The 10291-nt window shown below is 41.1% G+C and overlaps 2 protein-coding genes across 3 annotated transcripts; both read left to right on the top strand.

Annotated features, from left to right (window-relative positions):
• The first annotated feature begins 148 nt into the window (after nt 1-148).
• Nucleotides 149-4808, top strand: si:ch211-266k22.6 (protein FAM217B). Of its 2 annotated transcripts, none has more exons than XM_035388192.1 (4): nt 149-697; nt 892-1003; nt 2301-2371; nt 2483-4808. In XM_035388192.1, the coding sequence occupies exons 1-4, from the start codon at nt 591-593 to the stop codon at nt 3777-3779; spliced, it is 1587 nt and encodes a 528-aa protein (XP_035244083.1). In that variant the 5' UTR covers nt 149-590; the 3' UTR covers nt 3780-4808. The 2 variants fall into 2 exon arrangements, with proteins under 2 accessions (XP_035244083.1, XP_035244084.1); XM_035388193.1 differs by having other exon boundaries at nt 150-697; nt 2501-4808.
• A 561-nt stretch (nt 4809-5369) lies between these two features.
• On the top strand, nt 5370-8055 carry pdrg1 (p53 and DNA-damage regulated 1). Its single transcript, XM_035388197.1, has 5 exons — nt 5370-5493; nt 5780-5858; nt 6783-6857; nt 6944-7024; nt 7782-8055. The coding sequence occupies exons 1-5, from the start codon at nt 5410-5412 to the stop codon at nt 7862-7864; spliced, it is 402 nt and encodes a 133-aa protein (XP_035244088.1). The 5' UTR covers nt 5370-5409; the 3' UTR covers nt 7865-8055.
• The last annotated feature ends 2236 nt before the right edge of the window (nt 8056-10291 follow it).

A 10291-nucleotide genomic window follows, 5' to 3' on the forward strand; every position in this document is an offset into this window, starting at 1 on the left:
GCATAGAGAACGTATCCAGAGGCATAAATGTTTTAGTTTTTAATACCCGATTTTAATACGCGCATTTCAGGATTTATTCACCCCTAATCCCCAAACTTTGATAAATTAGGTGAGCATGTTTTTTTGCTTACTACATTCCCCATCATGCTCTGCTCGTGATGCGAAAACAGCTGGACGCAAGAAACATCAGGTCAGATAAACAAACATGGGCTCGAAATAAATGGAGAGGTCTTCGCTCACAAAGAGCACGTTAATTTAACAAGTAAGAAAAAATATACATATATATGTGTGACTGTTCCAGGCATAGTTTAGTAAAAGGAAACATTTTTCCCTCGACAACTGCAGCCAAGTAAGGTCATAGATGGAGATATTACGTCGCTAAGCAGAACTATTAAGTTATGCGTTGTATTGAGGGGAGCATCAACCAGCCGTGTTAAATTGGGTAATTTATTCTGGCTTCGGAAAAAAACGACGTATATATATAAAAAAAAAACGGAACGCTGTTTTCCATCCTAGCGGGGCCACCTGAGGCTTCGGGTGAATTGCCTGAGCAATGTAGCTAGAAACACGGCGCTCTTTTTCAGCGAACGATGGGACCTATACTTCAGGAACGAGCAACAACAACTGCCTTCAAAAAGATTTCTGTTAAGGAAAGAATCCGGACAAAAAATTCTGGGATCAACAATCAAATGGCAAGGTAACAATTAATGACGGGTACCATACGCATCACATATTGTGTGTGAGAGACTGCATGTTGAGCAAATTTAAAGCTATAACCTCCTTTTCATAACTTTCTGGATTGATGTTTGGAACATTTTTATATATTCCCATGTTCATTTAGTATGCCTTTTAAAAAGACAATGCAAATAAACATTCGTTTATGTTTTACAGCTCCAAGAAAGGGAAAGTGGGTCAAAATTGCAGGCCCCAGAAAAAGGCAGGAGCACAGCCAAAATATTCTTCTGCACGGGAGGGCAAGGACCCCTCTCCAGCCCCAGAGACAGTAAGTGGGGAGCCTGCAGGGTGAAAGCAGAAAGAAGAGCAAGCCTCCTTATAGCTGAGTTCTCTTGAGAGAAACTCCTGCATTGCTGTCTTTTGGTAGCATGCCATTTGGTAGCATACTGTAGCCTATATAGTATCTGATGAAAAATACGTTTTCAACATACAAAAATGCCGAGTTACTCACACATACAGAGCACTGGCTATAGGTCATTACTTAAAATCTTGGACTGCCGTTAAAAGTATTGATATCAAAATTGTGCCAAGTTACATGAAACAATATTGGCTATTTTAGCCCACACAAATTAAACAAGCTGTTTTCTTAAGCAATGCTAACCAGAGGTGCCTAAATTGTTTCAAGTAACTTTACCTTTACGTTATATACTGGATCTGTCATCTCGTTAGCAAGGTAGCCAATGTTAAACTCGGTCAAAATGGCGAAAGCAGAACTGTCTAAAGTGTAGGTGTATTTTATTTGTATTTCAGAAATATGAATGAGTTTATCGCAAAGATTATACAGATGCAAAAGCGATAATTAAATTTTTTAGTTACCCAGCAAGGCAGTACAATGAGTGAGAGGTTTTCTTGAGTCCGAGGAGGGGACTACAAAGTTTTGCTCTTTTAAACAACTGCACTTCTATGTCCATTTTGCATGTGTATCTGATGTTTTTATTGGCTGATGTAGCTAAATGTCCTACGGGGAGACATTGTTTGTGGGCTGGGAGCATTTGTGATGATGTAATCAGGCAGGAAAAAAAGAAGGAAGAAACGCAAAATCCCCTTAGTTTGGGGCTTAGTTGTGTGAATATGTGAAGTTGTTTGTGCATTATGTCTGTTGAAATGGGGACAGAAGGTACAGAAACGAATGTTTTGAAGAGAGTCTTTGGTCATTGTGGTTATTTCTGTAGGGAACCCTGAAAAGTGCCAAACTCTTGGTGTTGCATAGGTATGGGGCATGCCACCCTGCCAAGGCGTAATTTGGCGGGATGGCATACCTGCCATCCCAGTGATGCAAGCCAGTATTTTGCAGCAGAATTCACTGCAGGTGAAAACTGGGCTACATTTCTGTCTATCTTAAAACATATTTTTCACACATTTAAAGCTGACTTTAATTTTTTCTTTTGCAATCCCAGTGTCAGTAACAGCATAACATCACATTTACAAACATATAATTTGATTATATTACTATTATTGATTCTGTTAAAATAGCAGTAGTAATAGCTTGAAGCTCAATGTCCAATCTATATATCATGGCTTTCATACTTGTTAGGTTGAATAGCCTTTCTTTAATATGTCTGCAGGGTTCACAGCAGAAGGGGAACAGGGCTAAACCTGACACTCACTCCATCACAGACAACCACAGTCTGCTCAGGTGAGCTCAACTAGAGGACTTTTCTGGGTTCAAGGGTCTGTTGTCTTTTTCATGCATTCTTACCTTTCCACTTATAGAAAGGCCTCTGTGCTTTGACTAACACAATGACAGTGTGCCTTGCCCATGCAGTGCAGCGCTGGTCCAGAAGTCTCTGGTGTCCCCACCTAAAGAGAGAGCTGAGGACAGAGAGCTGGGTTCACAGTGCCGTGGTGAGAACGACAGAACCCACTGGGGTCAGGGGAAGAGCCGGCGGGCGCTGTCCCTCCCCCTGACCCCCCGCTCTGAGCTGCAGCAGGAGCTGCTGGAGCGACAGGCCCCCACCCTGGAGGCTCTGCAGCTGTACGAGCATGAGGAGGACACGGACAGTGCCAGCGACTTATCCGATTCAGAGAGGCTTCCTGTTCTTCCCTCCCCCTGCACCCCCCCTCACCTCAACCTGAGGGCTGAGGTCATCAACCCCAATGACTTCCACCCACCCTTCCCCGGCCCTCGTGGGCTAAACCATGGCAGCTACAGCTACCCAGACTTCCTGCCCCCGCCTTTCAACACCTGGAGCCTCCGGCAGCTGGCCCTCTTCCTCAATACTGAGGGCCGAGGGGCACCCCGGCCCAGGCCTGTGGGCAAGCTGGAAAAGTACCTGGAGCGACTGCTGCAGCTGGAGTGGCTCCAGATCCAGACAGTCCAGGAGGAGAATGGCAAGCCTGTGGCCCCTGTGTCTGCCAGCCGCCCCCGACCTCACACCGCTCCCCCCGCTCGCCTCAGCTCTCCCAAGAGCCTCAGGCAATGCCAGCGTGCCTTTCCCCTTGCTTTCCTTTCTTCCTTGGGGAACCCCTCCACCATGCAGCTCTCGGGCCGCTATTGTCCGCACTGCCGCATCCGCTACCCTTTCTGCAACGGGACCTGCCGCTCTTACGCCTACCAGCGCCACTCGCGGCTGAGCCCCCTCCTGGAGCGCCGGGCGCAGGCCAGCGTCCCTCCTAAGCGCAGCAGCAGTGAGAGCCGAGTCCCGGCTCCCGACCCTGGGCCGGCCACGGGGGGGAGAAAGCCAGGGAGCCCGATGACTGGGAACGGCCACCTAAAGCGAATGCAGGCTGTGGGAAACATTCGCAACCCTTCGCCAGTCCAGAGTCCCACCGGCAAACTCCAGCCAGCCCCTAGGAACACCAGTAATGGGGCTGGGACCGGCAGGCCAAAGGGACAGTCGGAGGGCAAGGGTGCCCGCTATGGCAGTTTAAGAGAGGTTAGCCCAATGAGGAGTGGAAATGAGAGGAAGAGAGTGGGCATGGTTGCACAAGAGCCAAAACCATGTGCTGCCAAAACAGCCAAAGCTCATTCTCCCGTCACCAAGGGCCCGCCCACTGACAGGCCCAATGGGAAGGTGAAACACGTTGAATTTGTCACTAATTAGCACTATGTGAATTTTTCCCAGTCCCTGAGGGCCTCAATTTCCCATGCACTATAAAAAGTCTTGAATGCATCAGAAAAATATCCTTGTGGTAAATTAAATACCACAATTGACAGAAAAATAAATAGCTTCTTCTGTGTGCTGTAATAATCTACCAGTTAGCGCACAGTATTATTGCCATCGATTATTGAAGGCTCACTTATAGCGAGGTATATTTGCTTTAAATACAAACAAAAAAAAGAACACAATATCTTTTCAAAAATGGTCTTAGACTGAATAAATGGTTTTTCATTACTAAAGTCAGTTTGATGATCAGAAAACAAATAAGCTTAAATGTTGAATTATTACTTATATTTTTTAATGTTGTCAGTTGCTGTCAGTATGTCAAGCTATAGAAATCAAGCAAAAAAAAAAAATGCATATATATTTTGTTGTGTTGTGTAAAAAATTCATAATGATGTATGAAGAGCTTGTGTACGTCTCCCTCCATGTCAGTTATACACTGCAGGAGTAACAACGTTGAATGAAGTATCCATATATTTTACTACTATGAACGGTTTTGATAAGCAGATAAATATATTTAAATTGTAATAGTTACTGAAATATTGAAAATATCAGATATTTCTTGATGTGCATTTTGCATCGTTTACACTTATGTGATGTGTTTTTTTCCATAGGACAGTAGGTTAGCTTTTATGGTCTTCATTTCTGTAATGATTATGTGAATGATCTCTAGTTTATTGAAAAAATTGATTTAGTTTAGGTGCACTGTGTTTTGTGCAGTAGCATGCAATACATGTTTGAATGTCACAAATAAATTACTGAATTATTTTTACTCTATTATCCACAATTAACATAATTGACATGATTGTGAATGCTTATTTTCATAAATCAGGGAAAAACAGATAAAACAAGTCTGTTGCCTCATATTTTAAGATTATAGGCTACTCAAGATCAAAGAAATGTACGCATTATCAAGTTGTTTTGAATGCCTCCATTTGTAAAGCATGAATAAATTATTTTATTTGCTTATTTTATTTGTATTTAATTTGTAGGACATTAGTATACATTGCATTTGAGAGAACAACCACGTGTTAGAAAAGACATACAATATCCTTAAATTTAATAAAACACACAGGAGCGGAGAATGCAATAGGACGACTGTGCTTGACCTGTGGACACAGCGGCATTTAAAATATGCACACAATTTCACACATAGCGAGGTAAATGAGGTCGAACAATCTTAAACGTGAGTGAATTAAGACACAGCAACAACATACGGCATTAATGGCAAATAGCAAGGGCCACAGGGTAGGACTACACAGGCACACACAGCAAACCATGTCTGCACCCGTATGCCCTGTCTGGTGGTTTTGTGATGCACAGAAGGCTACAGTATTCTGAAACTGGAAATTCGATGAAAATTAGCGTAAGTGAACGATTTCCACCTTTCTGGACAGCGCTGACATTAGCTCGGTAGTTTACACATTAACGCTTTTATGGAGACAGAAAAGGCAGAAAATGTCTGTGCCAGTGTGTCTAACCAGATGAATCCGGAACTATGTTTCACGCAGTCGTTGTTTCCATTTTAAGTAGGACTCGGACAGTATGGTGATTAGAATCTGAATACATCATGGAGGAGGAATCACAAAGCATATTGAAATATTTGACCGAAGTTGAAGTGGCGGCAGAAGATGTTCTTTCTGATAAACAACAGGTGAAATTCAGAGCCAAGAAAATCAAATTATAGCTAGATACGTTTAAAGAGTAAATACGGACTGTTGTTTGGGATAGTCTAATGGACAATGGAGCCAATCGCTACTAGTTAGTAGGCTAGGAAGTATAGCTAACGTTAGACAAAGCAGCCATCAAACATTTTTGTACGTTAACGTTAGCTTTTGCTAGCAGTGTTAATAGTAGACGTTGTTGCACCAACTAGCTAGCTTCTCACAGTCTAGCTCCGTAGGTACAGTAGAGTTACCCGAAATTGTTTTGTATTTCAGATTGTTGACCTCGACGTGAAACGACACAGAAATAGAGAAGCACTCAGTGCGCTCCGGGATGTCAGCCAGCAGTCCGAGGGTAAAATTCTGTTTAACTGCACTACAAATGGCCTTAAAATACGTCACTGTCAGGCCATTGCTGCCCAACCCTGTTCCTGGAGATCTAACGTTACAGTCGTATAGGTTTTCACCGTAACGAAGCACACCTCATTCAACACTGGAGAATGGAGATCTCGTTGAGCTGCTAATTAGGTCTTCTTAATTAGGATTGAAATGGAAACCTAAAGGAAGCAAATTTCCGGGAACAGGGTTGGGCAGCCCTGCTGCAGGCTCTGGCTAGCTAATGATGCTTATTAAATATAAAGTAGTTTGATATCCAGCTAATTCAGGGGTGTCCAATCTTATTCGAAAAGGGCAGACTCCTCCAATACTAATGAACTACTCGTGGTCTTCAGTCAAGACCCGTCAAGTAGAATCAGGTGTCATATGCTCTACCTGTCAAACCCGCTCTCAGCCGGCCCTCTTAAAAAAAAAAAAAAATGTTTTAAATAAGATTTTGAAAAAACCCTGACCCTCTATGCTAGCTAGCTGCATGTTTTGTAGCAAGCTTGTGATATATTAGAGCTTGCATGCTAAAGGGCACTAACTTTTAGTTAAAATGATATAACTTTTTAAAACGCTTTTGAGTCATTTGCTTAAAGATTGCTCATTATTTGTGATTAATGGGGTGAAAGTTAACACAGGGATCTCACTCAGATTCTGGAGGGCTGCGGTGTCTGCTGGTTTTTGATGTGTTCCTGCACTTAATTGCTTAATGTTGAGCCTGCAAACCTTGTTTCCTAGGCCTAAAATGGCTGCTGGTTTAAAATGCTGTAGATCTAGTTGGCTGGATGAAATATTCCAGACAAAACTCTTACTTGGTTCTGTCTAATGCCATCTACCTTTTCTGGTGACTACATTTTACATGTTCACTAACTTTTTGTTTCCCAAACGTGTCTTACAGAAAAAGTAAAGGTTTGCTTTGGGAATATGTTCATAAAACTACCCAAAGCTACAACAAAGCACATGATTGAAAAAGGTAAACGATGCTAACAACAAATTGCTATTTATTTTAAAATGTATTAATTTATTTTAAGTTCTCACGATGGTGTGTTATCTGAATAGACCAAGAGCAGTTGGACAAGGAAATAAGTGATCTTCGTAACCGTCTGAAAGCAAAAGTAAATCATCTCAATGACCTACAGGGTAAGGGAGACCATGGTTTGTTTTTTAAACTGCAATTCCACCCTCGCCACTCTTGTTGAGGGACAACTTTAACAGCTTTTACATTAACAGTAATGCTGCTCTTTTGGGCCATTCTCTATATTTTTCACATGACTTATCATATTTACATGAATTTCAGTAGTATTGGTTTGTGCCAATTTAAGATGTTTGAGCTACTTTTTGTACCTGCCCATGCTGCCTTGCCTTCTGATATACTTGCTCTACAGACATGATTCAAGTGTAATTTGAAAGGTTTTTTTTTTTTTTTTTTTTTTTTTTTTTTTTTTTTTTAATGAATAATGTTTGATATTTGTTAGAAGTAATTGAATATGCCTCTGAAATCCCTTTGTGGCAGCTGTCCTTGATGCAGTGATGCACTTTTATACACTGTGCCTTGTGCCAGCACCAACTGGCAAGGGACCGGTTGGGAAACCTAAGGGACTAATGTCACCCAATTCCACTGGCATGTTGTCCACCCCACTTCCACTAGTTAAGAATCTTCCCGGTCCTTTTGGTGCCTGTGATCTGCCTGTTCAGGTATTGATAAGTGCAAGTGGACCTACCCTTTTCTAAGTCCTAAATTTTCAAAAAGACCAGCTTGATGGCTTACAGTTTTGTGATTTGCTGAGACAAATGCCAGACTTTCAAAGAGTCCAGGCATTTTCTTTGTTAATTACTTGAATGCATAGAATACTAAAGATGTGGCAGCTGGGTTTCACTTTTATTTGTTTGTCTTTAGGAAAACCTGAGCTGACTGGGTACAACCTCTCTCCTCTAACAAGCAATGAGATTAAGGCAATCCACAACCTCTTGAAGAGATGAGTTTCACTACTGGGTTGTCTTGGGCAGAGACTGCAAGTGAACTTGACATTCTTTGGGAAATTGAGGAATTTTTGAAGTGGATGCTTGAATACCAGGCTGTGCAGACTGAAGAGATGAATTGCCTTTTTTTCCAGAGCTGGAGGCAGAGTCCTGTATTGCATCTCCTGTAGACTACCACGTGGTTGATGTGACTGGAATCAAAAACTGAGATGCCATTTTTCCATATCTGTATTGCATCTCCTGTAGACTACCACGTGGTTGATGTGACTGGAATCAAAAACTGAGATGCCATTTTTCCATATTAATTAATTATTTGTCATATTACATAAATGGTAAAATTCTCCAGTTTTGTACCTATAATTTTACCAGTACTTAGCCTAGGAGGAAAACCTCACTTTTTCCCTTTGCCCTTGGTGATTCAGTTTAACATAAGACAAAGACATGAGGACAAAGTATACAAAATGATAGCCATACATTCAAGAAAAGCATTCTTGTGTTTATTGGCCGATTGAATGGCTGTGATGTAGCCTTTTTATATCCGCCAACAAGCTTATGCTAGAGCAGTGGTTCCCATCCTCGATACTGTGGGTAAATCCCTTTAAACAGGAAAAGCACCCTAATTAAAAAATGAACTTGTTAAAATTCTGGGATTGCAATTGTGCTTGGAACAAAAACCAGCATGCACTGGGGTACTCCTGGACTGAGGTTGGGAACCACTGTGCTAGATCATTCTTTCTTACAGCAGTCTTTCATCCAGCTCACTCACCCAACTGATGTTGACAAATTTATCGAACTCCATAAGTGATCAACTCAAATTTATCAAAAAATTATTATTAGGGACTTGAATAAATGAAACAACTTTAAAATGCTTGATTTTTTTGTTGCACATTCTCTTAATATGTAATTTTATTTAAACTAGGCATTTGTTTTACAGACTGTTCTACTCAAAATGGGTGAAAAAAAGTATTGGTTTGTGGAGATGATCCTGGGACATGCGTTTTCAGTAAAAAAACATGCCAAATCTTATTTCGAGTAGCAGTCTTTGATGTGAACTGTACTGAAGTTTCAGTGTTCTGCACCATGATCTAAAAGCCTTTGAATTTACCCTACCATGTCAGTTAAGCTATGCTCCTCCCTCATTAAGTTTATGTGAATAAGTGGTAGGGCTACAGAAGACTCCACATGGACAAACTTGTACTGTGTGTTTGCAGCAGGTTGGCACACTGGAAACACAGACACCTGAAACAATAGCAAAAACATACGTGCTGTTTCCAATCTAATTAATGACTCACCATTGCTGGAGTGACTGAGTGCATTCCATAGTTGTTTTACACCTGGAATCATGCGTTGTCAACTTCACATTTTTTGGACCCATTTGGCCTAGGAACTAGCAAAGGAGGCAAGGAAAGGAAGCTGGGAAGGAAAATAAGCAATTGGACTCAACGCCTTGTTTCAGAAGTGCTTTATAAGTCTTCAAGGTGTTTAAGCACTCCTGGTCTGTGACTGTCACAATAGATTCCTTTTGGTCAATGAAATGTGGTAACATGTTACAAGACATGATAATCAGCATGACCGTGTTTTTAATGAAAGAAAATGACAAAACTTGGTACCAAAAAGGTTTTAAACTACGTGGTGAATTTGTTGCAGGAGTAAGATTGTTGTTTGTGAATGTCCCAGATGGTGAATGACGGAGTGCTAAGTCAAGCCTCTAATATGCAGATGGCACAAATGGCTGGCTCTTGGTTGACAGATTGTGTTTATCCCTGTCTATGATTTTCTATTTTCACACGACATGACATTCAAGATTAAATAACATGTAATCACCTGTAGTGCTTATGCAATGGTAAGTAACTTCAAACTACTGCCAAAATATTAAATAGCCAAAATCAGTTCACATTTTTAAAAATACAAGAATCACATTATGGTACATGCTTTTTTTGATATTCGGAATACTCAATGTAAGAGCCTGTCAGCTGCACTGGCTGTAATTTGCACTCTAATTGACTGGCCTTTCCTGCTTGTTTCAGAGTAGGGGTTCACTCTGATGGACCATATACGTGGCTAATTAAAATTAACCTTATATTATTGTTTGCACTGGTGTATCTATGAATGCTTATATGTACTGTGCCCTCCAAAATTATGGTAACGGTGGAGTGATATTTCTGCTAGGCATTTTGATTTGTGATCGAAAGTACAGACAATCAGCTTTCATTTCATGGTATTTACATGCATATATGTTTTACTGTTTTACAGAAACAGCTGTTTTTCTGTTGAGTCTCCCTATGTTCAGCACTGCAAAATTTAAGTTAATGGATGACTGACAGGTGTCAATTGTTGATAAGATGTTTCCTTTTGTATGGATTGTTCACTTATAAAAGCAGTGAGTGTCTAGTCTTGGTTTTTAAGCCTTGTTTTAATCTGTAGAGG

This window comes from Anguilla anguilla, chromosome 13, assembly GCF_013347855.1.
Source record: "Anguilla anguilla isolate fAngAng1 chromosome 13, fAngAng1.pri, whole genome shotgun sequence".
NCBI lineage: Eukaryota > Metazoa > Chordata > Actinopteri > Anguilliformes > Anguillidae > Anguilla > Anguilla anguilla.

Excerpts from the sequence above, each read along its gene's own strand:
- si:ch211-266k22.6 (XM_035388192.1), top strand. The coding sequence starts at position 591 with ATGGGACCTATACTTCAGGAACGAGCAACAACAACTGCCTTCAAAAAG. Across the intron at positions 698-891 it reads ATCAACAATCAAATGGCAAG|CTCCAAGAAAGGGAAAGTGG; the intron begins GTAACAATTAAT and ends TATGTTTTACAG. Across the intron at positions 1,004-2,300 it reads CCTCTCCAGCCCCAGAGACA|GGTTCACAGCAGAAGGGGAA; the intron begins GTAAGTGGGGAG and ends ATATGTCTGCAG.
- pdrg1 (XM_035388197.1), top strand. The coding sequence starts at position 5,410 with ATGGAGGAGGAATCACAAAGCATATTGAAATATTTGACCGAAGTTGAA. Across the intron at positions 5,859-6,782 it reads TGTCAGCCAGCAGTCCGAGG|AAAAAGTAAAGGTTTGCTTT; the intron begins GTAAAATTCTGT and ends CGTGTCTTACAG. Across the intron at positions 6,858-6,943 it reads AAAGCACATGATTGAAAAAG|ACCAAGAGCAGTTGGACAAG; the intron begins GTAAACGATGCT and ends TTATCTGAATAG.